Source organism: Thalassophryne amazonica, chromosome 11 (genome assembly GCF_902500255.1).
Source record: "Thalassophryne amazonica chromosome 11, fThaAma1.1, whole genome shotgun sequence".
Lineage (NCBI taxonomy): Eukaryota > Metazoa > Chordata > Actinopteri > Batrachoidiformes > Batrachoididae > Thalassophryne > Thalassophryne amazonica.
In genome coordinates this window covers 44030534-44057954 of record NC_047113.1, presented here as the reverse complement: position 1 = coordinate 44057954, position 27421 = coordinate 44030534, and the positions used below count along the sequence as shown (strand labels likewise).

The 27421-nt window shown below is 40.3% G+C and overlaps 1 protein-coding gene across 1 annotated transcript in view; it reads left to right on the top strand.

Moving 5' to 3' along the window:
- The window catches only part of flt4 (fms related receptor tyrosine kinase 4), a 332301-nt gene that overhangs the window by 297792 nt on the left and 7088 nt on the right, over positions 1-27421 (top strand). The window contains 5 exon segments of the mRNA XM_034181393.1: positions 16367-16480; positions 17629-17717; positions 17867-18029; positions 18121-18215; positions 25686-25808. Of these exon segments, the coding sequence (XP_034037284.1) occupies positions 16367-16480; positions 17629-17717; positions 17867-18029; positions 18121-18215; positions 25686-25808 (584 nt within the window).

Genomic DNA, 27421 nt, shown 5'->3' with positions numbered 1-27421 from the left:
TCACAAACTGTTTTTCTGTTACTTAAGTAGCTTGTCACCCAGTGCAACACCAACCCCCTAATCCATACTGTTCAAGTTTACTGATTAATATGTCATGATTGATTGTATCAAAAGCCTTTTTAAGGTCTATAAATATTCCAACTGAATGTAATTTGTGGTCTATGGCGTTTGTAATCTCCTCAACTGATTCTATTAATGCAAGTGATGTTGAACTATGTGCTCTGAATCCATATTGACTATCAGTAAGTCATTTATGTTTATTTATGAATTTGTCTAATCTATTATTGAACAACTTTTCTAATAATTTGGAAAATTGTGGAAGCAAAGAACAGGTCTATAATTTGTGAAGTGGTATCTATCCCCAGTCTTATACAGCGGCACAACCTTAGCTATTTTCATTTGATTGGGAAATTTACCGGTTTGAAATGATAAGTTACAGATGTATGTTTAATGGGTTCTACAATCCATTCAATGACCTGTTTTACCACCACCATATCAATTTCATTTAAGTCGGTAGATGTTTTATATTTACAATTATTCACAATGTCTATAATTTCTTTTCCATCCACTGCTGTGAGGAACATTGAACAGGGATTTCCTTTCTATGAGATTATTATCCCAATCCTCAGGTTGGGAATTGGGAATTTTTTTCTGCCAAGTTTGGTCCAATATTTACAAAAAAATTATTAAAACCGTTGACTACCTATCCTTATTTTCCTTCTTGACATTATTATCAATGAAATACTGAGGGTAACTGTTTTTTATTACCATTTTTGATAATGCTATTTAATATATCCATATACTTTAATATTGTTTTTGTTATTATATAATATGTTACTATAATATTCCTTCCTACATACCCGTATAATATTAGTTAATCTATTTTTGTATTTCTTATATCTATTTTCTGCCTCTTTAGTCTTTAGTTTTATGGATTCTCTATACAGTGTATTTTCTTATTACATGCATTTCGTAACCCTTTCGTCATCCATGGTCGAGCTTGGATTTTTTGTTTTCTGTAGTCTTGTTTAATTGGACAATTTTATCATATAATGATGTAAATATTTGTAAAAAGTTTCATATGCACTATCAACATCACTTTCACTGTATACCTTTTCCCAGTTTTGCTCTGTAAATCCTTCTTTAGTGTGTTCATGTTTTCCTCTGTCCGCACTCGCCTGTATTTTATTTTCTCCTCTGGCTGATTCCGCCGATGGTTTCTATTATAAATGATGAAAACTGGTAGATGATCACTAATGTCATTGATTAATAATCCACTCACAGTGTTATTCTCAATATCATTGCTGAATATATTATCAATTAAGGAAGATTCAACTGACACTTATGATGGGACGAATCATCAAGTTTTAACAGATGCATACCCATTCTCCTCCTGTTGCTACAGCTTTATCAGATTCAAATCTTTGTTGTCATTGGAACAAGTACAACAAAAGGTAAGGCACAAGCCTTTCAGGGCAAATAGAATTCTGACTAAACCACACGCAGACTTTGGGGAAGGTTTGGGGAATAAAATAAAATAAACAAAATTTAACAGAGTGAAAATAGTGTTTTTCAAAGTGCAGATTAACAAAAAATGTATACGTACGTTGTAGCAAAAAAGAGATTGTACATAAAAAAGAGAAACGTATGCCCAAAACTGCAGATATTTCAGTGGCAGTGGATATTGGACATCAAGAAATATTGCACTAATTTCAATTGTGGCATGTGACCTGCCTATTTGGTTCCAGTGGCATTGAAATCTTTAACAGCAGTTGGATAGAAACTGTTTTTAAATCTATTGGTGCTTGCTTTAATGGCCCTGTACCGTCTGCCTGATGGCAGGAACTCAGAGAGTGGCCCAGGTGGGATGAGTCCTTTCGGATGGCATTGGCTCTCCTGAGACAGTAAGAGCCATGACGGTCCTCCAGTGTTGGTAGAGGGCACTCAATGAGCTTCTATGCCATTTTGGTAACCCTCTGGAGCTCTTTTCTGTTTGCCACGTGCAGCTGCCAAACCCCCGTACAGAGGCAGGTTGTGAGGGTACTCTCCACTGGTAGAGTGAATAAAAAGACATGGAGCAATCTCTGGTTCATGTTATTTTTCCTGAGGATTCTCAGGACAGTGGCATCTTTGCTGTGCCTTCTTACCAGAGTGGTGTTCCCTGTACCAGGACAGTTTCTCCTCTATGTGGACTCCCAGGAAACAGAAGTCCCTGACCCTTTCCACACAGTTCCCCCCAATGATAATGGGCTGATGTCTGTTTTGTTCTCCTGAAGACTATGATTAGCTCCTTGGTTTTGGATGTGTTCGGGGGCAGGTTATTTTTCTCTACAACACACCGTCAAATGTTCCACCTCATCCCGGTAGGTAGACTCATCTCTTCCAGGGATACAGCCTACCACTGTGGCATCATCTGCATACTTAATGAAGGTGTTGCTGGTGTGGTTAGGGGTGCAGTCAGAAGTGTAGAGAGTAAAGAGCAGTGAGCTTAGCACGCAGCCTTGAGGGGAACCGGTGCAGAGTGTGAGAGCTGTGGATATGTGGGGGCCGAGGTTCAGCAGTTTCCTCACGGGGTCATGTGGGAGGACGGTGTTGAATGCTGAACTATAACCCATGAATAGAAGATGGGCATAGTTACCCTGTTGCTCCAGGTGGGTCAGCATGGTGTGGAGGGCAGCGGTCACAGCATCCTGTGTTGGCCTGTTGGCCTTGTGAGCAAATTGGTGTGGGTCTTGACTGGGGGTTATGAATGACATGTTGTGACTTCTAACTAGTTTTTCAAAACACTTCATCACCATTGGTGTGAGTGCAACAGGCTGGAAGTCACTGAGGCTGGTTATGGGGGATTTCTTGGGTAGGGGGACTATGTTGGAGGTCTTCAGCATGACGGGACAGCAGACAGTGTCAGGGACCGGCTGAAGATTTTTGGTGAGAATCCCAGCAAGCTGGTCTGCACAGTCTTTCAGCACCCATTCCGGAGATGCCGTCAGGGCCTGCTGCTTTTTGTGGGTTGACACCCCTCAGCATGCTCCTCACCTCATGATTCCTCACCGTGAAGTTGCTCATGGCCGCTGGCGGCGACATGGCGGCACCTGATTGCCACAGTCTCGAAGCGAGCAAAGAAGAGATTTAACTCTTCTGCCAATGTGGCGTCATCTTCAGCAGCTCTGATGCCAGGTTTGTAGTTGGTGAGGTGCTGGACCGCCATCCTTGCCAGCCTGCTGTTGTTGCTGGCCAGGTGGTGTCAGTCCTCCTCCTGAATTTCTCCTTGGCCTTCCCGATGCCTCTCTTCAGGTTGGCGCGGGCTGTGCTGTAGAGAGCCCAATCACCAGTTTTGAAGGTGGAATTTTCTCTCCTTCAGCAGCTGCTTCACCTCCCTGGTCAACCAGGGTTTCCGATTGGGGTTGACCCAGATACGTTTCTCCACTATGAATGTATCTACACAGTTCTTAATGTAAAACAGTACAGTCTCTCTAAACACATCCAGGTCCCTCATCCTCAAAGATGTCCCAGTCAGTGCTGCTGGAAGCACCGTCTGGACATGTTTCACATTGTGTGGAGTTGAACGACCCAAGTGGCCCACAGTTGACAAGTTTGGAGTTTCAGTGACTTGTTATCTACCTGAAACTGAAGTGAAGTATGTCTTATAGAGGCGCTGAGGCCCACTAGTGCCCGTGCTTATCCTCGGATTCTGTAGTGCGAAGCAGATGTAACTTTATAACTCCACTTGGACAGGACGCTAGTCCATCATAGGCTACTTTCCCAACCTAGGATGGTACCATTTACAGCTGGGTGGACTGAAACAATGCAGATGAAGTGTGTTTTCCAAGGACACAGACAGGTAGCATGTCCTGGGATCGACCTGAAAGGGTTTTGAAATGCAAGTTCAAGATAAACCTAGTACATTTTGTAATGTCAACACAAAAAAAACGTGGAAAAATAGATTTTTCATTTTCACTGTAGCTTCGATGTATGAAGTGTCATAATAATAGTCTGTAACATAGCTCCCCCTACAGTTGTTGAGAAGTAATATCTGACGGATGAAACATTATATATTCATCCTCCTTCCTTCATTCCTTCTAGGTTCCAGCGACAAGGCCAACGTTGAGATTGTGATCCTCATTGGGACGGGAGTCATCGCTGTTTTCTTCTGGGCCTTGCTCATTCTCATCTTCTGCAACGTGAAACGGGTTAGAAAACGTTGCTCTCCACTGTGCGTTATTGACACTCTGACCTCTCGCTCACAGACATCCCTGCTGTTATCTATGAGACCATCAGTAATTCACTCCCGCAAGCTGCCTGCTATGAGCGAGTCCGGGTTTCTTGGTTTACAGCTGAATGACGAGCGGAGCCGTAATGAGGCTTGAATAGCTTTCGATCTTTCCTACATTAGCACACTTCAAACAGAGAGTGCATGACAAATCCCAAGGCAGTGCCTTTATTAGCAAATTAGAGGGGCTTTTTCATTTTCAGATCAGACACTTTTGTCTGTATTTTGTGCAGAGCAGCACAATGGTGGGTTTGTCACATAAGCCTAAGACTTCTTATTACAATTCCAATAAACTTTTTAAAAGTAACACATAATTCAATAAAAAACATCTCATTTTTAGAGCTGTGATGTACACATTGATTATGAATTTAGAATATTTTGATTGTTGCAAAGCAGTTGCTTGACCAGAGAAAAAAAACCTTGTTAAACTGACCTGATTAATTTGTCAATGTGACTAATTGCAGGACAAACTAAATAATAATAATAAAACATTTAGAATGTTGTATTCTATTTTTATCAACTTCTGTAGTCATCATCCCATGTCTCAGAAACCATGCAAGAAAACAGAAAGTTTTAATTTTGCTGTCATATTCTTTAAAAGGTAAGCGTTTCTACAGGTTCTAATCACAATTTGTCCAAAACTGAAGCATTACCATGGTAACAGGCAAAAACAAGGCACCCGGACAGTTGAAGTCTCTCACTGTGGGAAGCTAATTTTACATCATGATGATGTCAGAGGTCTGATGCATTTGTTTGCCCCAAAAGAGCAGAAACTCTTGTTAAAATATTTCATCTAGTTCCTGAGATATGGTCATAAAATAATTTTACAACATGACGTCTGATTTGAGCTTGACCTCAAACCTATGACCTTGACATGACCTGTATTGTGAACAGATTGTTTACTGAGTTTATCTACCAAGTTTTGATTGAAATTGCTCTTTGCATTTTAAAGATATTGCCCCAGACAGAAATACACTCTCTACTCAGATCTTGGTAACCAGCGATGTTAAACCCTCAGCGGTCCATGGACTCGCTGGTGTGTCCTTATCAATGTTTTTTTTTTTTTTTTTAATGTTTCTGGACACATTTTGAGCTTAATTCAAGGACCTCAAGTTTCAATTTGAAGCAGATGAAATTTTCTTCTTCATTCATTAATTTTCTATACCCTCTTACTCCAGTCAAAGTTCACGGGGTGGTGGGGTGGAGCCTATCCCAGCAGTCATAGGGTGTGAAGCATAGTACACCCTGGACAGGACACTAGTCTATTGTAGGGCCACATTTAAACAGACAAACACTTTCACACTTGCACTCACACCTACGGTCAATTTGGAATCACCAATTCACCTGAAATGTTCTCCTGAAAATGAAAATTCCTGATTTGACCACTGAACCCAGTGAAATGATCCTTACTGTATCTGAGTAGCCACTAAGATTAGAGAACATATTTGGTCCTTCATGACTCTAATATTGCTCTAGAAAATGGCAAAAAAAACTTTGATGCCAATTTAATGATCCCATCTGATATTTCAGTCACTAATGGGGTTACACCCCAGATTCTAGATTTGAATTTCCCACAAAGAATCCAATGTTACATTAATTTGAAAATGAATGAAAATACCTATTTAAACCTTTGACAAGATTTTTTTTTTTGGGGGGGGGGGGGGGGTACTCCATCTCAGTGTGTTTCATTGACAGACTTTGGTTCTAAAATTCCTCAAGTTTTAATTTCATCCAATCTGTGGAATTTGAGCAGAACGTTTTATTTAGAGTGTTGATGTCAGCGAAGTAACCCCTCTGTACCCCCTCTGCTGAGTTGAGTTTGGTGTTTTATTACTCCAGACACCAAGTTTCTGTTTAATACAAATGAACATTTTCATCAACTGTAAAAAAAAAAAAAAAAAACTTTTATTTTCATTTTGACCTTTGACGCCAACGATTGGTCCCTCACAGTATCTCAGTAACCACTGAGGCTAAAAAAACCTCCACATTTTCAGTTTAAATTACTCAGACACCAAGTTTATACTTGCTGCAATTTAACATTCTTCATAAAAATTAACGAAAGCTCCAGTTTTGACTTTGAACCAGATAAAATGATCTCTCATTACATCTCTGTAATCACTGAGGTTACTGAGCAGATTTTGGCCTTACATTACGCAGTGACCCCAAGTTTGTATTTAACCCAATTAAAAAAAAAATGTTTGTAATGACAATAAATTGTGGTTGTGACTGCTGATCTTGATGAAAGGACTCTTTCCTGTATTTAGGAAACAGATCGGCCAAATCGATCCACTGATTATATAAACTTACCAGAATGTTTAAAAAAGAAATCACAGTTGATTTCTACAGTTGATGATACAACACATGTTTGTATCAATTTATGTTGATACCAACCTGAAAAGGTTTGAGATACAGTATATTTCTGTAAACTGCAGGAAAACTTTGTATATGTTCTCCAGTTGAAATATACCTTTTAAATGGATTTTTCTTCATAATCCTGCTCCTCTTCAAGAGTTTTTTTTTAGTAATTTTTAGTACTTTGTGACCTTTTATTATTTGGCATCATCATTTGAGTTAGGTCCAGCCTGACCTCTCAGCTCATTTCAGCTCTCTTTTCCCATTTTCTGTCCTCTAGGTTAACCCGGCAGATATAAAGACGGGCTATTTGTCCATCATCATGGACCCGGGGGAGGTACCTCTGGATGAGCAGTGTGAATACCTGCCCTATGACTCCTCACAGTGGGAAGTCTCCCGAGATCGACTACGACTGGGTGAGCACTTGAAAGGATGTGAGGGATGGATGGATGGAAGGATGTGTGAGGAAACAGATTGATGAAATTGAATTAGTTTTCCATTTCCAGGGGCCTTAATGGCATGAGTTTGGACTGCAGCCAGGCAAAGTGCTGATGTTAAATACAGTGGGGCCAAAAAGTATTTAGTCAGCCCCTGATTGTGCAAGTTCTCCTACTTAGAAAGATGAGAGAGGTCTGTAATTTTCATCATAGCTACACTTCAACTATGAGAGACAAAATGAGAAAAAAAATCCAGGAAATCACATTGTAGAATTTTTAAAGAATTATTTGTAAATTGTGGTGCAAAATAAGTATTTGGTCACCCACAAACAAGCAAGCTTTCTGGCTTTCACAGACCTGTAACGTCTTCTTTAAGAAGCTGTTCTGTCCTCCACCTGTTTCCTGTATTAATGGCATCTGTTGGAACTCGTTATCTGTATAAAAGACACCTGTCCACAGCCTCAAACAGTAAGACTCCAAACTCAACCATGGCCAAGACCAAAGAGCTGTCGAAGGACACCAGGAAGAAAACTGTAGACCTGCACCAGGCTGGGAAGAGTTAATCTACAATAGTCAAGCAGGTTGGTGTGAATAAATCAACTGTGGGAGCAATTGTAAGAAAATGGAAGACATACAAGACCATTGATATCTCCCTCGATCCGGGGCTCCACACAAGATGTCATCCCGTGGGGTCAAATGATCATCAGAACGGTGACCAAAAATCCCAGAACTACACTGCAGTGCCAGGCGTGTCCCCCTGCTAAAGCAAGTATGTGTCCAGGCCCATCTGAAGTTTGCCAGAGAGCATATGGATGATCCAGAAGAGGATTGGGAGAATATCATGTGGTCAGATGAAACCAAAATAGAACTTTTTGGTAAAAACTCAACTAGTCGTGTTTGGAGGAAGAAGAATGCTGAGTTGCATTCCAAGAACACCATATCTACTGTGAAGCATGGGCATGGAAACATCATGCTTTGGGGCTGTTTTTCTGCAAAGGGGACAGGACGACTGATCCGTGTTAAGGGAAGAATGAACGTGACCATGTATCATGAGATTTTAAGCCAAAACCTCCTTCCATCAGTGAGAACATTGAAGATGGAACGTAGCTGGGTCTTCCAGCATGACAATGATCCCAAACACACCGCTCAGGCAACAAAGGAGTGGCTCCGTAAAAAGCATTTCAAGGTACTGGAATCGCCAAGACAGTCTCCAGACCTCAACTCCATAGAAAATTTGTTGAGGAAGTTGAAAGTCTGTGTTGCCCAGTGACAGCCCCAAAACATCACTGCTCTAGAGGAAATCTGCATGGAGGAATGGGCCAAAATACCAGCTACAGTGTGTGCAAACCTGGTGAAGACTTACAGGAAACGTTTGACCTCTGTCATTGCCAATAAAGATTATGTTATAAAGTATTGAGTTGAACTTTTGTTATTGACCAAATACTTATTTTCCACCATAATTGACAAATAACTTCTTTAAAAATCCTACAATGTGATTTCCTGGATTTTTTTTTTCTCATTTTGTCTCTCATAGTTGAAGTGTTCCTATGATGAAAATTACAGACTGCTCTCATCTTTCTAAGTAGGAGAACTTTCACAATCAGAGACTGACTAAATACTTTTTGGCCCCACTGTATGCACTCATTTCTAGCAGAGGATTTTGTTTTTCTTTTGTTAATGCCCAGAGGAAAAGCATCTGCTTTGTGGCTCCAACTTCCGAGAACATGTTTTTCAAATGAAGCAACTGAGAGTCTAATTCCTCTCCACTCAACTATGGATGTCAAACTTTTTTTTTTTTCAGTATAAATATTCGAGTATTTACCTGGACGCTTCTTTTGGTGTGGATTATCTGTGAGTTTATTTCTGCAAATTGGAACAATATTGCCGATGGCAAAATCATTTACACCAGAGAAGTTCTGCTGCAGCTTGGACTCTTACCTCATTCCAACCCTCCCACAGACACTTTCCCCAAAGAAATACTTCGTAAGAACTTATCCATCACAGAGAACCACGTCCATGATAGAAAATGGTGTGACTCGGAGGGGTAAGAAGAAGGGCAGAATTAAAGCCATACTTAAAAGGGAGACATGAAAATGATGGCAGCGTCCATCTATTATTCTGGCTAATGTTCGCTCTCTCCGCAATAAAATGGATGAGTTACAAGCCAATGTTTACCACATGCATGAATACAGAACTGCCTCTATTCTTGCTTTCACTGAAACGTGGTTGAATAAGAACGATACTGATGACAGTACATTGTACGTTGATGGTTTTGCGAAGGAAAGTTACTAAAAACATCAAGCAGTGGAGTAGTGACAGCATCCTTGTGTTGCAGGGTTGCTTGGAGTCCACAGTTTGGAACAGTCTCCTGGTCCCTTCTAAGGACTTGGAGGAAAGCTAATGAGTTTTGACCATCGGCTGTCAGATTGTCAGCCATTGTCTTGTCATTGGTTCTGTTTTTGTGCATTGAACAACTGGACTGACATACAGTAGTGTTCTGAATAATAGTAGTGCTATGTGACTAAAAAGATTAATCCAGGTTTTGAGTATATTTCTTATTGTTACATGGGAAACAAGGTACCAGTAGATTCAGTAGATTCTCACAAATCCAACAAGACCAAGCATTCATGATATGCACACTCTTAAGGCTATGAAATTGGGCTATTAGTAAAAAAAAAGTAGAAAAGGGGGTGTTCACAATAATAGTAGCATCTGCTGTTGACACTACAAACTCAAAACTATTATGTTCAAACTGCTTTTTTAGCAATCCTGTGAATCACTAAACTAGTATTTAGTTGTATAAAGCCCCATTTACACATAGACGGTTTTGTCGGCGGGTAGTACGTAGACCGAAGTTCGCGGTAGTTCCAGCTGTTTTCACGGTGGAAAGGGGCGGACCATTTTCACCAGCGTTTTGGCCGCCGTACTATCCACAAATACGTGGATAAAACGCCGCTAAATCGCCGAATAAAGCGGTGTTTTTGACGCCGTAGCATCCGGCACACATCAGGCAACAGGGGTTAATACCCAGTTCTATCCTTTACAATCGCAGGTTAAGATGCGCGTGAGAACAGCGGTGTTCTGCTGCCGCCGATATGCCCTGTGTACCGCTGGTATACCCAGGTTTTTATCCAGGCAATCCTGCGTTACTCCAGGATCTTTTGCATATAGGCAATGCCCCCAGAGTATAATAGGCTGAAGCAGCAGGAATACATGCCTCTGTCACTGCAGGGGGAGGGAGATCATCCTCAGCCTTTTCTTCTCCTTCCTTTCCCCCTCCTCAACGTGTTTGCTCTGGTCTCAACCACAGGCCTCCCCTCTTCTTCTGAACCAGACCCTCGTGGTAAGTCCTTGCCACTGCCAATTTTCTTTTGAGGCATACTGGAGCTTCTCTGCAAAAATATCTGGAGCTGGCCGCGAGTGCATGCAGCGCGCTAGCGTTTTTATACTGATCGCCGCCTATTGGCCGTTTGGAACGCCATTAACGGGACGGTGCCGTTTAGAACGGCGTACTGTCCGCTAGCACCGCCATTTTGTCTGCCTCTGTCGCCGGTTAAATGCCATTGAGGACGCCAAGTGGGCTCTATCATCGTTTACACGCCGTTGGTTAGGGCTACAACACCGGCCGCCAATTACGGCAGTGGAAACTGTGGCACTACAGGAAGGGCAGGATGAAATGGCGATTTAAAAAGTATCAAACGCCGTTGTGCGCGTTGTCTCCATCGTCACGCGAATTCTCCGGGAGCGGCTCCCGGAAATTATTTGACTGTTGAATAATTTTTTTAACGATTCCCAGTAAAGCCGGAACTAAGCCACGCCCCCTAGTGCCTGCGTTAACAACGGCGTTTGATCCTTCAGACGACCAAAAACTCTTCCGGGACGCTTCCGGGAAGTGTGTAAATGGGGCTTAACCACAGTTTTTCATGATTTCTTCACATCTGCGAGGTATGGAGTCAACCAACTTGTGGCACCTTTCAGCTGTTATTCCACTCCAAGATTCTTTAACAACATTCACAATTCATTCACTATTCTTCTGGTTTGGCTTCAGAAACAGCTGTTTTTGATGTCACCCCACAAGTTCTCAATTGATTTAGGTCCGGGGATTGGGCAGGCCACTCCAAAACCTTAATTTTGTTGGTTTGGAACCAAGATTTTGCTTGTTTACTAGTGTGCTTGGGGTCATTGTCTTGTTGAAACATCAATTTCAAGGGCATGTCCTCTTCAGCATAAGGCAACATGACCCTCTTCAAGTATTTTGACATATCCAAACTGATCCATGATACTGGTATGCGATATATAGGCCCAACACCATAGTAGGAGAAACCATGCCCCATATCATGATGCTTGCACCACCATGCTTCACTGTCTTCACTGTGAACTGTGGCTTGAATTCAGAGTTTGGGGGTCGTCTCACAAACTGTCTACAGCCCTTGGACCCAAAAAGAACAATTTTACTCTCATCAGGCCACAAAATATTCCTCCATTTCTCTTTACGCCAGTTGATTGCCAATTTGGCAAATTGTAACCTCTTCTGCGTATGTATGTCTTTTATTTAACAGAGGGACTTTGCGGGGGATTCTTGCACATAAATTAGCTTGACACAGGCGTCTTCTAACTGTCACAGCACTTACAGGTAACTCCAGACTGTCTTGATCATCCTGGAGCTGATCAATGGGTGAGCCTTTGCCATTCTGATTATTCTTCTATCCATTTTGATGGTTGTTTTCCATTTTCTTCCACGCATCTCTGTTTTTTTTGTCCATTTTAAAGCATTGGAGATCATTGTAGATGAACAGCCTATAATTTTTTGCACCTGCATATAAATTTTCCCCTCTCCAATCAACTTTTTAATCAAACTACGCTGTTCTTCTGAACAATGTCTTGAACGTCCCATTTTCCTCAGGCTTTCAAAGAGAAAAGCATGTTCAACAGGTGCTGGCTTCATCCTTAAATAGGGGACACCTGATTCACACCTGTTTGTTCCACAAAATTGACGAACTCACTGACTGAATGCCACACTACTATTATTGTGAACACCCCCTTTTCTACTTTTTTTACTAATAGCCCAATTTCATAGCCTTAAGAGTATGCATATCATGAATGCTTGGTCTTGTTGGATTTGTGAGAATCTACTGAATCTACTGGTACCTTGTTTCCCATGTAACAATAAGAAATATACTCAAAACCTGGATTAATCTTTTTAGTCACATAGCACTACTATTATTCTGAACACTACTGTATGCCCCTACTTGGTCAGTTAACACAATATGTAGTCATTTTATATCCTTCACAAATGTGTGTGTGTGTGTGTGTGTGTGTGTGTGTGTGTGTGTGTGTGTGTGTGTGTGTGTGTGTGTGTGTGTGTGTGTGTGTGTGTGTGTGTGTGTGTGTGTGTGTGTGTGTGTGTTTGGCATTCCCTGTTTGTGTTGGTGTGTGTATTTTGATGAGGCTGATCAAACCTTACACTTTGAGCCAGTACATCTCCATGGTAATGCACGTCCCACTGATTTAATGAAACAGTCATAGCTGAATTCAACCAGGATACTGGAAAATCCCAGATTCATGCATTATGAAGGCAAACGCAAACACAGGCTTGCATTATGGAACTAAGACATTACTGTATATCAACTTTTGTGTGGACAATATCATCCCCTCTAATAAATAATAAATAAACCTTGGATCACTAAGGAACTGAATGAAATCCTCAATAAGAAAAAGAGGATTTTCTTCACTGGTTCAGAAATTGGAAAGAAGGAGGTCAATAGGGAAGTTAAGCATGCCATAAAAACTGTCAAGCTGAAGTATAAAAATAAGTTGGAGAAAAATTTTGCTCAGGGGAACCTCCCCTCTGCTTGGCAGTCTTAAAACCATGGATGCTGTGAATGTCGCTGCCACCAATTTTAAAACCATCCAGGTGGCAGGCAGCAGCTCTAGATCTCTCCCTAATGACTTTAACTCCTTTTACATCGGGTTTGAGTCTGATAACTTCACCCAGTTGGCAGAGGTAATGTCATCATTGAAACCTAATGACTCCACACTCATTTTTAAAACAGATGAAGTGGTGAAAGCGCTCAGGAAGACCAGGGAGAACAGTTCTCCTGGCCCAGACAACATCAGTGGCAGCGTCTTAAAGTTCTGTGCTGAGCAGTTGTGGGGGAGTGTTTCAAATCCTGTTCCAGAGATCCATAGACATCAGTACGGTCCCTCAGCTGTGGAAGCATTCCACAGTTATTCCCATTCCAAAGAAAAGTATCATTAATACTCTGAACGACCTCAGGCCTGTGGCCCTCACTACTTTGGTGGTGAAGGCCATGGAAAGGGTTGTAAAACAACACATCCTCACAGTGACTGATAACCTGATACAGTTTGCTTACTGTGCAGGACGAGGGGTGGACGATGCAAAAGCATTCATCATCAACACTGTACATAAACATCTGGAGGAGCCTAATACATCAGCCAGAGTTTTGTTTGTGCCTTCAACACAATGCAGCCTCATATCCTGGCTAATAAACTTACCTCCTTTATTCATCTGGACGATCACCTTGTCCTGTGGATATTGGATTTTCTAACCAAGAGGTCACAGAGAGTCCAGGTTAATAACTCCTTCTCCAACCTCTGGTACACCTCGATGGGCTCCCCTCAGGGCTGTGTGCTCTCTCCTCTGCTCTTCATCCTTTATACTGATGACTGCAGATCTGCACTGCCTCAGTGCCACCTAGTGAAGTATGCTGATGACACAGTTCTCTTATCCCTGCTCTCAGGTCCCTCACAGCAGCATGGACCAACTCTACAAGAGTTTGTGGAGTGGTGCGATAGCTCATGTCTTGAGCTCAATGTGAGTAAGACCAAAGAGATGGTGGCGACTTTTTCTAATTGTCAGAGAGAGCTGGCTGCAGCATCCATCACTTTAATTCACCGGAGGCCGGTGGAGTTGGTGGAGGAGTATAAATACCTGGGCACCATCTTCGACAGCCTGCTGAAATTCTCCTCCAGTACAGAGGAGATTCTCAGGAAGTGCCATCAGCGGCAGTATCTCCTAAGGAAACTCAATTCCTTTGGAGTCAGTAAAAACATCTTGTTAACTTTTTACTTTTCTTTTATAGAAAGTATTGTTATGTTCTCTGTGACCTGCTGGTTTCATTCCAATAGCCTTCACAACAGGAATCGTTTAGAGAGTACAGCCAGAGTCTGCTCCAAAATGACTGGACTTCCCATTAGATCTCTTTTGACCATCTATGAGCACTAAGCACTTAGGTTGGCTAAAAACTTTATGCAGGATCCATCACATGGTCTCCACACTGCATTTGAGTGGCTCCCCTCAGGGCGCTGACTTCGGTGCCTTGGGTGCAAGACACAGAGGAGAAGAGTGTCATTTGTTGCCAGGGCTGTTCCCCCCTCTTAATTCTGTCCTCCACCTGTTACCTGTATTAATGGCACCTCCCCCGGGTCCATGATGATGGTCAACACTCCTCTTAATTCTTCTCCCTTTTTTCCCTCGCAGGAGTGAATTTTGTTTGCAATCCCCTAATAATTTGCTTATGATATAACTATTTTACTTGTACTGATATTATTTATTGTGGTATTATTTTATTTGTATTTATTCATTCATTTTTTGTTGTTGCTGGTTGTTTGAAATATTGCTGCTCTTGGTGTTTGAATTGCCCCTTGGGGACAAATAAAGTTTTTGAATTTGAATTTATATTCAGTAGCTCCGTCCAGTCATATATTGTTATCCGAGGCCAAAATATGGCCATCGGGGGTATTCCAAAAACTTTGCGTCTGTCTGTCTGTCCGTACTCAACATAAGTCCAGTCCTATTACTGCCAGAGTCTTCACATTCACAGGGAACATTCTTGGGACACAAGTTCAAAGATGGCTAACCTTGACCTATTTTAAGAGGTCAAAAGGTCACATTCTTTCCACACACTCTTTCATCGATTACATGCTCATACAGCCAAGGGTTGTATTATATTGTGTTATATTTTTGTGTTTCTAATGAGAGTAAAACAAAAGTGATCAAATAAGTGTGACTGCTTTTTTTTGTTGTCCTTCCACTGCTGCAGGAAAGGTCTTAGGCCACGGAGCCTTCGGGAAAGTAATCGAAGCATCAATCTACGGCATCAGTAAGAGCAACAGCCTTGATACAGTTGCTGTCAAGATGCTGAAAGGTGAGATTTGCACTAATGAGCCGTGAAGCTCTAATATACATGTAAATTCATTATAATTTCCCACCAAATTTTAGGAATGCTAGAATTTTGCTCAGGTTTAGTGTTTGCAAATAAGCCGTATATGTCATCATATCTGTGTCATTAAGAATATGACACGCCTTATAAACCATCTTTGAGTCATATTTATTGGAACATTTGATCATATACATGAATGCAAAAAGTCACTTCATCTTCATTAGGATACAAATGTATCCACTAAACAACCCCAAAATGTAATCAGCTCATGGAGGTGATGGTCTAGTTGTTAAGCGTTTGGCTTGAGATAAGAGGATCCTTGGTTCAAATCCCAGCCTGACCAGAAAATCACTAAGGGCCCTTGGGCAAGGTCCTTAATTCCCTTGTTCATCTCGATTCTTTGATGGATTTATTTGCCAAATGACGATCATTGGGGTCAAATGTAGGTCTGCCCATCTGTTTGTTGGCCAACTCCTCTCAAGTCCTTTTGCTGATTTCTAACAAACTTTGTATGCCATTGAAGGTCGACTTCAAAACTTCTGTTAAAGAATTAATTTTAATGAAGGTCAAAGAATTTGATTTTCAACCCATTTTGGACCAAAAGTGGCACACACTCAGGTATATTACAAAACTGCCCTGGCAAGGTCAGCCAGAGGTCAATCACTGGAGTCAAATGTTAGATTCTTTCATTTTCTATACCCGATTACTCCAGTCAAGAGTCATGGGGGAACTGGAGCCTATCCCTGCAGTCATAGGGGTGAGAGGCATGGTCCATCCTGGGCAGGACACCAGTTTGTCACAGGGCCACATATACACTAGACTGGCAAACACATTAACACACACACACCTACGGTCAATTCAGAGTCACCAAGTCACCTAACCTGCATGTCTTTGGAAGTGAGATGAAGCCGAAGCACCCAGAGGGAACCCACACAAACACAGGGAGAACATGACATACAAACTCCACACAAAATGGCCCAGGTGGGAAGCGATCCCATGACCTTCTTCCTGCAAAGTGCTAACTGCCTAAATGTCAGATTGTTGTAACCACTGTTGCATCCATGCCTGTGTGTACTATTACCTCATAAAATAAAATTCTCACCCTGTGTGGATGTTTTTTTCAGAGGGAGCCACAGCTAGTGAACACAAGGCCCTGATGTCAGAGTTAAAGATCCTAATTCACATCGGGAATCATCTGAATGTTGTGAACCTGTTAGGTGCTTGCACCAAACCCAGTGGTGAGTGCACACGTTCACAGATCACTCAGTGTTGCTTCAGAATGAAATATTTTCTAAGAGGTGTTTATGTTATCGTGTCTTCCCCCTGCACGCAGGTTTTTATGAGCAACTCCAACATGTGCTTTTGTTTTCTGTGATGCTTTCATTGACCTGTTGGGGACTTTATGCACGAGTTTAATTTGAAAGTCAGATGGATACCGATACCGATATTTGGGAGTAAAAAATTACGATACTATATAACTGCCGATATATATATATATATATATATATATATATATATATATATATATATATATATATATATATATATATATATATATATATATATATAAAATGTCAATGATTTATTAAAGAATGTCATTGTCAAACCCTTATGACAAAGACATTTAACTGAGGCTTGATGTTTTGCCATTTAAACATGATTATTATAAATAACTACAAATATATCCAACAACCAACCAACATGTCACACAGCTGCCACGCTGCCTTCAGTTAGATTGGCAGTCGCTGTGTTGCATTGCTCAGCATTGGCATGAAATAGACTTCCCATCTATTTTGTTTCCACATAGCTGCTGGCATAGTGACAACTTGTCTCTTGTCCCTGTAAGACACCCACTCGGATTGAAAAGGAATGGCCAAAGGCCCAAGGGGTGATGGGGGTCTCAGTCAAGCTTGACAACATTACAAACAATGCTGTCTGAGCGCCCTCTGCTGGAAACATTACACAATGACACCATTTGTAACAGCTAAAGTGTTTTTCTGCATAGTTTATTTGGTAACTTAGAAGTTTTCATATTGGGAAAAACAACTCCAATACCGGCATCTTCGTGAAAGGCTCGTATCAGCTGGTATTATCAGTCAGTCAATATATATCAGTCAGGCTCTGTATTTTACCAAGTAGCAGTTTGGGTTTTGTGACATGTCTAAATAATGCACTTCTATGAAAGAAGATCAGCATTTTTTGAAAGTGTATGTATCTGTCAGCATTGTTCCACAGCTGGATCTGTAGTTATTGCAGAAGTACTTGAAAAAAAAGTCAAACATCCAGCATCACCACATCTGGGCCATAAGCAAAATGTAATGGGATGAAGACAAATTCTAATGTTTTGTAAGCGATAATATAATATGCAAACTGTCTGCATTGCCAGGTCCATTGATGGTGATCGTGGAATACTGCAAGTATGGCAATCTGTCCAACTTTCTGCGAGCCAAGCGAGAGTTCTTTCTTCCATACAGGGTATGAATCAGAAAAGCAGTTTCTCATCTGAGTCCTTCCTGCTTCATGTTTTTTTATTTTTGAATACTTTATTGTGATGGATTTTCTTAAGAATTATCCTAAACATGAGTGACCAAACTGCACTTGTCCTCTGATTCCTATCTTATTAGGACTGCTCTCCAAAAACTCAGAGCCAGGTGAGAAGGCTGATCGAGGCCGGTCAAGTGGACCAAAGGGCTCGTCGCCCACCTTCTCCTTTACCGCTTAATAGCGCTGAGACTCCGTCACCCAGCCTGTCCAATCAGAAGAGTCCTGTTGCTGCTGTGGAGAAAAGTCCGTCTTTTGACTTTTACTGCCATCTTACAAAAGCAGCTTCATGGGTTTTTGTTTTTCCATGATTGTCTGTTTGTTCTTGGCTCTGCAGTGGAGGACTTGTGGAAGACTCCTTTAACGATAGAAGATCTGATTTGCTACAGTTTCCAGGTGGCCCGTGGGATGGACTTCCTGGCTTCTAGAAAGGTTAACTAACATTATTATAATTACATTTAGCACATGAAATGTGGTGAAGGTCAGTTTGAGGCAACATACTGTAAAAAAAACAAAAAAAAAACAACTCACTTTTATTTTCTTGTTAACTGGACAAAGACCAGAGAGGCTGATTTATAATTGTTTGTTCCTCTGGCCACTAGAATATAGGGAATACTAGGGGAGGTGATGGTCTAGTGGTTAAGGCATTGGGCTTGAGACCAGAAGATCCTCGGTTCAAATCCCAGCCTGACTGGAAAATCACTAAGGGCCCTTTGTCAAGGTCTTTAATCCCCTATTGCTCTTGGTGTGTAGTGAGTACCTTGTATGGCCGCACCCTCACATCGGGAATGTGAGGCATTATTGTAAAGCGCTTTGAGCGTCTGATGCAGATGGAAAAGCGCTATATAAATGCAGTCCATTTAATATCTTACAAACGATAATAAAAATCAACAGTGGACTAAAAGAACATATAAAATGATCCATTTGACCTTTGACTTTCAACTTTTAAGAATTGTTATATGTGTGCTTTTTGGTCATAATGCAGCACAAAATTAAGCTGAACCAAAATGTCCATTCACCCATATTTTTTTCTATATTTTACATGTAAAAAACTAGTTTCTGTGAGTTTAAGGCAGTATTTGTGAAAAGTTGAAAAAAAAAAGATCACATTTTCAGCCAGTTTTGCAGAATTTCTGCCTATTCTTGTTAATTGTTAAATTCATGATGAGGGAGCATTTAAATTTGCACCAACTGACAGAAAACCTTTAAAGTAAAATTAGTTGTTTTCAACTCCATACACTCATTTTCAAAAATGATAAAATATTCAGGTAGGAAGAGGATTTTTTTTTTTGAGGATCTATCATTTACAACATAGTTACTTCAGGAACACAAAAAGCCACTCCATTTTCTGCACGGTTATGATGTGGCTAAATATGTAAACTCTTAACTGCTGAATGATCTGGAATTATTGTACAAACTGAAAAAATAAAAATAAAAATCGAACAGCATTTGGCACATTATTGTCCCTGTTTTGGCACCAAATTGGCCACCATGGTGCCTGTTTGTTTTTTTTTTTTGTTTTTTGTTTTTTTGGTAAAACTGATTTTTGAACAAGCAAGTGCAAATTCACAAATTTTCCTACAATTTGTAAAAAGAAGAAGAAAAAAGCTCCCTAGAAATGTGAAGTTAGTGACACCAGCAACCATAGTCAATTGTCTTCCGGGGGCCAGAGCAGGCGACATTGAAGGAAATTTGAAACTGCTGGCTAAGACTAAATGTAAATTTGGTAAGATTGTAATTCACGTCGGCAGTAATGACACCCGGTTACGCCAATCGGAGGTCACTAAAATTAACATTGAATCGGTGTGTAACTTTGCAAAAACAATGTCGGACTCTGTAGTTTTCTCTGGGCCCCTCCCCAATCAGACCGGGAGTGACATGTTTAGCCGCATGTTCTTGAATTGCTGGCTGTCTGAGTGGTGTCCAAAAATGAGGTGGGCTTCATAGATAATTGGCAAAGCTTCTGGGGAAAACCTGGTCTTGTTAGGAGAAACGGCATCCATCCCACTTTGGATGGAGCAGCTCTCATTTCTAGAAATCTGGCCAATTTTCTTAAATCCTCCAAACCGTGACTATCCAGGGTTGGGATCAGGAAGCAGAGTTGTAGTCTTACACACCTCTCTGCAGCTTCTCTCCCCCTGCCATCCCCTCATTACCCCATCCCCGTAGAGACGGCGCCTGCTCCCAGACCACCAATAACCAGCAAAAATCTATTTAAGCATAAAAATTCAAAAAGAAAAATAATATAGCACCTTCAACTGCACCACAGACTAAAACAGTTAAATGTGGTCTATTAAACATTAGGTCTCTCTCTTCTAAGTCCCTGTTAGTAAATGATATAATAATTGATCAACATATTGATTTATTCTGCCTTACAGAAACCTGGTTACAGCAGGATGAATATGTTAGTTTAAATGAGTCAACACCCCCGAGTCACACTAACTGTCAGAATGCTCGTAGCACGGGCCGAGGCGGAGGATTAGCAGCAATCTTCCATTCCAGCTTATTAATTAATCAAAAACCAAGACAGAGCTTTAATTCACTTGAAAGCTTGACTCTCAGTCTTGTCCATCCAAATTGGAAGTCCCAAAAACCAGTTTTATTTGTTATTATCTATCATCCACCTGGTCTTTACTGTGAGTTTCTCTGTGAATTTTCAGACCTTTTGTCTGACTTAATGCTTAGCTCAGATAAGATAATTATAGTGGGCGACACAGATGCTTAGAATGACAGCCTCAGCACTGCATTTAATCAATTATTATACTCAATTGGCTTTGCTCAAAATGTAAATGAGTCCACCTACCACTTTAATCATATCTTAGATCTTGTTCTGACTTATGGTATGGAAATTGAAGACTTAACAGTATTCCCTGAAAACTCCCTTCTGTCTGATCATTTCTTAATAACATTTACATTTACTCTGATGGACTACCCAGCAGTGGGGAATAAGTTTCATTACACTAGAAGTCTTTCAGAAAGCGCTGTAACTAGGTTTAAGGATATGATTCCTTCTTTATGTTCTCTAATGTCATATACCAACACAGTGCAGAGTAGCTACCTAAACTCTGTAAGTGACATAGAGTATCTCGTCAATAGTTTTACATCCTCATTGAAGATAACTTTGGATGCTGTAGCTCCTCTGAAAAAGAGAGCTTTAAATCAGAAGTGCCTGACTCCGTGGTATAACTCACAAACTCGCAGCTTAAAGCAGATAACCCTTAAGTTGGAGAGGAAATGGCATCTCACTAATTTAGAAGATCTTCACTTAGCCTGGAAAAAGAGTCTGTTGCTCTATAAAAAAAACCTCCGTAAAGCTAGGACATCTTACTACTCATCACTAATTGAAGAAAATAAGAACAACCCCAGGTTTCTTTTCAGCACTGTAGCCAGGCTGACAAAGAGTCAGAGCTCTATTGAGCCGAATATTCCTTTAACTTTAACTAGTAATGACTTCATGACTTTCTTTGCTAATAAAATTTTAACTATTAGAGAAAAAATTACTCATAACCATCCCAAAGACGTATCGTTATCTTTGGCTGCTTTCAGTGATGCCGGTATTTGGTTAGACTCTTTCTCTCCGATTGTTCTGTCTGAGTTATTTTCATTAGTTACTTCATCCAAACCATCAACATGTCTATTAGACCCCATTCCTACCAGGCTGCTCAAGGAAGCCCTACCATTATTTAATGCGTCGATCTTAAATATGATCAATCTATCTTTATTAGTTGGCTATGTACCACAGGCTTTTAAGGTGGCAGTAATTAAACCATTACTTAAAAAGCCATCACTTGACCCAGCTATCTTAGCTAATTATAGGCCAATCTCCAACCTTCCTTTTCTCTCAAAAATTCTTGAAAGGGTAGTTGTTAAACAGCTAACTGATCATCTGCAGAGGAATGGTCTATTTGAAGAGTTTCAGTCAGGTTTTAGAATTCATCATAGTACAGAAACAGCATTAGTGAAGGTTACAAATGATCTTCTTATGGCCTCAGACAGTGGACTCATCTCTGTGCTTGTTCTGTTAGACCTCAGTGCTGCTTTTGATACTGTTGACCATACAATTTTATTACAGAGATTAGAGCATGCCATAGGTATTAAATGCACTGCGCTGCGGTGGTTTGAATCATATTTATCTAATAGATTACAATTTGTTCATGTAAATGGGGAATCTTCTTCACAGACTAAGGTTAATTATGGAGTTCCGCAAGGTTCTGTGCTAGGACCAATTTTATTCACTTTATACATGCTTCCCTTGCAGGGGTGGTGGCCAAGTGGTTAATGCACTTGGTTTCAGTTCAGAAGGTTCCGGGTTCAAATCCCACCCCTGCCACATTTCTCCATGTAATGTGGAGTTGTGTCAGGAAGGGCATCCGGCGTAAAACTTGTGCCAATTCAACATGCAGATCCACCTTGGATTTGCTGTGGCGACCCCGAGTGCAAACAAGGGAGCAGCCGAAGGGACTTACTATACATGCTTCCCTTAGGCAGTATTATTAGACGACATTGCTTAAATTTTCATTGTTACGCAGATGATACCCAGCTTTATCTATCCATGAAGCCAGAGGACACACACCAATTAGCTAAACTGCAGGATTGTCTTACAGACATAAAGACATGGATGACCTCTAATTTCCTGCTTTTAAACTCAGATAAAACTGAAGTTATTGTACTTGGCCCCACAAATCTTAGAAACATGGTGTCTAACCAGATCCTTACTCTGGGTGGCATTAACCTGACCTCTAGTAATACTGTGAGAAATCTTGGAGTCATTTTTGATCAGGATATGTCATTCAATGCACATATTAAACAAATATGTAGGACTGCTTTTTTGCATTTACGCAATATCTCTAAAATGAGAAAGGTCTTGTCTCAGAGTGATGCTGAAAAACTAATTCATGCATTTATTTCCTCTAGGCTGGACTATTGTAATTCATTATTATCAGGTTGTCCTAAAAGTTCCCTGAAAAGCCTTCAGTTAATTCAAAATGCTGCAGCTAGAGTACTGACAGGGACTAGAAGGAGAGAGCATATCTCACCCGTGTTGGCCTCTCTTCATTGGCTTCCTGTTAATTCTAGAATAGAATTTAAAATTCTTCTTCTTACTTATAAGGTTTTGAATAATCAGGTCCCACCTTATCTTAGGGACCTCATAGTACCATATCACCCCAATAGAGCGCTTCGCTCTCAGACTGCAGGCTTACTTGTAGTTCCTAGGGTTTGTAAGAGTAGAATGGGAGGCAGAGCCTTCAGCTTTCAGGCTCCTCTCCTGTGGAACCAGCTCCCAGTTCAGATCAGGGAGACAGACACCCTCTCTACTTTTAAGATTAGGCTTAAAACTTTCCTTTTTGCTAAAGCTTATAGTTAGGGCTGGATCAGGTGACCCTGAACCATCCCTTAGTTATGCTGCTATAGACTTAGACTGCTGGGGGGTTCCCATGATGCACTGAGTGTTTCTTTCTCTTTTTGCTCTGTATGCACCACTCTGCATTTAATCATTAGTGATTGATCTCTGCTCCCCTCCACAGCATGTCTTTTCCTGGTTCTCTCCCTCAGCCCCAACCAGTCCCAGCAGAAGACTGCCCCTCCCTGAGCCTGGTTCTGCTGGAGGTTTCTTCCTGTTAAAAGGGAGTTTTTCCTTCCCACTGTTGCCAAGTGCTTGCTCACAGGGGGTCGTTTTGACCGTTGGGGTTTTTCCGTAATTATTGTATGGCCTTGCCTTACAATATAAAGCGCCTTGGGGCAACTGTTTGTTGTGATTTGGCGCTATATAAATAAAATTGATTGATTGATTTTATTTTATTTTATTTATTTATTTATTTATATTTTGCAGGGTGGGGGATTGCGGTGCAGCAAAAAACAACAACAAAAACACTGCATCGGCATGTCATGAATGTCTGTTGATCAAAGATGAACCTAATACTCCTAAATCTTTTCAAAAGCGCTTGTTCTGGTGATGAACGGTAATATTTTCTTGAGTAATTTAGAGGCATGACTTTGTCCATGATGACAGAGTGTCCTCTTGTAGGAAGATTTTTGGCTAAGGTGTCTCTAAATGAATGAACAATCTGTATTATTGCTGGTTATGATCTTTAAAGCTACAGTATAAAGGATTTCTGGGTGTTTATTATCATAAATCAAATATAGCATTTCTAACCATTTGTTCATTGGTGTATAATTAATTACCTGTAACAATGAATCAATGTGTTTTCATAAACTTAAGCACAAACCTTTCATATCTACATGTGAGCGTGTCCCTTCATGGAGGCAGCCATGTTGATTCATACTTACTCCATCTTTAGCATTTTTCAGTATGGCCAGAAGACAAGAAAAAAAAAGCGGAGGATTCAGCAGTTGCTCCGCTATACAGTCTTTACTGGTTGCTAGTGCAGGAAAACAAGTTTGACAACTGTTTTTTTTTGTGTGAAATAGAGGATCATATATATCGCTTATCATAAGAGGAGGCAAGGGAGCATGAATCCTTGTCGCTAAAGAAGTGAAAATGTGAATGAAAAAATACTGGGACTGGTGCCGACAAGTGGTGGGCAAAGCTAACTGAAAAGTTAACTTTTATAACGCTAATAAAAAATTTTGCAAAGTTACCGCTAACTTTTAGTATTGTCAGTCATGGCAACATCGGATTACACTGTCGGCTACTGATAAGCCAGCAGGGGCTGCTGGGTAAATTCCCAGGATCACAAACACAAAGCGAATGCACAAAAAATAAATAGATAAAAAAATTAAACCCCAAACACTGTCATTATCAAAAGCAGTAAATCACCGTATTAGAAGTCACAGTTTATCTCTATATTATATATTTATAAACTTAACAGAGCTGTGTTCACAAATAAACAAATGCATCAAAAATAAATAAATAAAAAATAAAATCCGAACCACGGTCATCGTCTTTATAAAAAGCAGTAAATCGCAGTATTAGAAGTCACAATTTATATTATATATTTAGAAACTGTTAACGGAGCTGCGTTCACAAACACAAACAAATGTACCAAAAATAAATAAATAAATGAATAAAATCCCAGACACGGTCATCATCTTTATTAAAAGCAGTAAATCACAATATTAATAGTCACAGTTTATCTCTGTATTATATTTATAAACACAGGAACAACTCGTGTTGCGTTCAACGCGACTGGTAAAATCTACACCTCATCTGTCGCGTTGAGCTTCCCCAACGAAGAAAACCCACGTACGTTTTGTCTTTCCATAAAAATACAGCAATAAATGTCTTTTCACTTTAAAAAAGTAAAGATTTGCATGTACACACTGTCTTTAAAGCAGACACACTAACTGTTGATTTATGCTACGGGAGCTCATCTCGACAGAACACCAACATGACTGTTGTAGACACAGTCAGGAACTAAACATGTATGATTTTAGGGTTTACACACATTTTTGAACATTAAACTTTACTCACTTTACCAGCCAAAAAAAAAAAAAAAAATGTTAGCAGATTGAAAGTTAGCGGCCGTTAGCTGAAAAGCTAATTTGCTAACGAAAAACTTAGTTTCACTAATTAGTGGTTAGCAGATTAGCAGAACTGTGCCCACCACTGGTACAGACATAATCTGCAGCCTGACCACTAGATGGCACTAAATCCTGCATTCTGTAGCTTTAATAACTGTTTTTAAGACACTTGATGATATATAGATTAGCTTGAAAAAAAAAAAAGGTCAACAATATGACCCCTTTAAAAAAAAAGGTGTCCAGGTTGAACACATCTAAACTATCATGTCTTGTCTGATAGCTACATGATGTTGGATCTTCTGAGACATTGTCCAATCTCAGTAACACACAAAAAGAAAACACACACACACACGCACTCACACAGACAACAGATTGTTCCATATTATGCTGTGATGTTCCAGTGTATGTGTGTGCCTGCAGTGTATCCACAGAGACCTGGCAGCCCGGAACATTCTGCTTTCTGAGAACAACATTGTGAAGATCTGTGACTTCGGCCTGGCCAGAGACATATACAAAGACCCCGACTACGTCAGGAAAGGCAATGTACGCCATCACCACACACAATTAAACCTCAAGGTTTATACATATCAGCCAGATATCAACCAGACTTCGAGTTGTTGCTTTGATTTGAATGTTTCACTCAGCTTGAGCTCAGTGAAATAAAGTAACGTGGATATAGATTTAGAGTATTAGCGAGTTAAATTCTGTATGAATTTCAAAATGTATTTGTCTGTCTGTTACTAGGATTACATCAAAACTACTGAATGAACTTTGATGAAATTTTCAGCACAGATACATACTAGGACATGGAAGACTCCACTGAATTTTGGAGGTGATCCAGATCCTGATCTGGATCACCTCCAAAATGTTATTCTTGATCTTGATCCAAAAGTTTAATCTTGATCTAGATAAGGATCTGGATCAAGATTAAACTTTATATAGGCTTTGAAGGATTATGTCAAAACTACTTCATGGATTCTCACCAAATTTGCATCAGATAAATATTAGGGCAGAGGTAGGCAACCTGTTCCAGAAAGAGCCATGAGGGTGCAGGTTTTCTTTGCAGGCACTGACTCCACCAGGTGATTTTACTGATTAATATCACTTTGAGCAGATGGAATCAGTTAATCAGTGAAATCACCTGGTGGAGTCAGTGGCTGCAAAGAAAACCTGCACCCTCATGGCTCTTTCTGGAACAGGTTGCCTACCCCTGTATTAGGGCATGGAAGACTCCACTGAATTTTAGAGGTGATCCGGATCCGGATTGGCGGACGTCAGAAATCTTGCAAGATTGCTCTTGTTTCTTTTGAAGGGACGCAAATTCACCTTGAGTGGAGGGCCACAGGTCAAAAGTACATGCTGATAACGTGTGAATTACTCATATACACGTATGTTACAATAAAATGTAACATATGATACAAAGTTAACATTTATAACTAAAATACAGTTTCAAAATAAGAAATACACGACTGTTTAATCTGCATCACTGTAATTTTCACCAAATTTCTGAACTGTCATAGTGGGCCAAATCAAAGAGAGTACTGATCACATGTGGCCCACGTGCTCCACATTGGGCAGCACTGTGTCTCCTTTTTATAACAGAATCCTTTCATGCAGGGTTGTGTGGAGTTACAACGCCACACAACATTAATAACACAACTGTCTTCTTTAATTTTTAAATAGTTAATCATCTGTTGATCAGAAAATAACTATATTTCTCTCAGGCAGAACATTTCTGTGCAGAAAAGGCTTGACAGCCACTACCTGTTTGAATCAATCATCAATCTACTTACCATCCAGCAGGTGGCAGCAAAATCTATGGGATATTACATAGGCAATACAAAGTGGCTTTTTCATTTTTCCCTCCAAATAATCTATTGTCAAGGTTGGGTAGGATTACTTTGAAAGAATACATGTGGATTACATCTACAGTAGTGTTCAGAATAATAGTAGTGCTATGTGACTAAAAAGATTAATCCAGGTTTTGAGTATATTTCTTATTGTTACATGGGAAACAAGGTACCAGTAGATTCAGTAGATTCTCACAAATCCAACAAGACCAAGCACTCATGATATGCACACTCTTAAGGCTATGAAATTGGGCTATTAGTGAAAAAAGTAGAAAAGGGGGTGTTCACAATAATAGTAGCATCTGC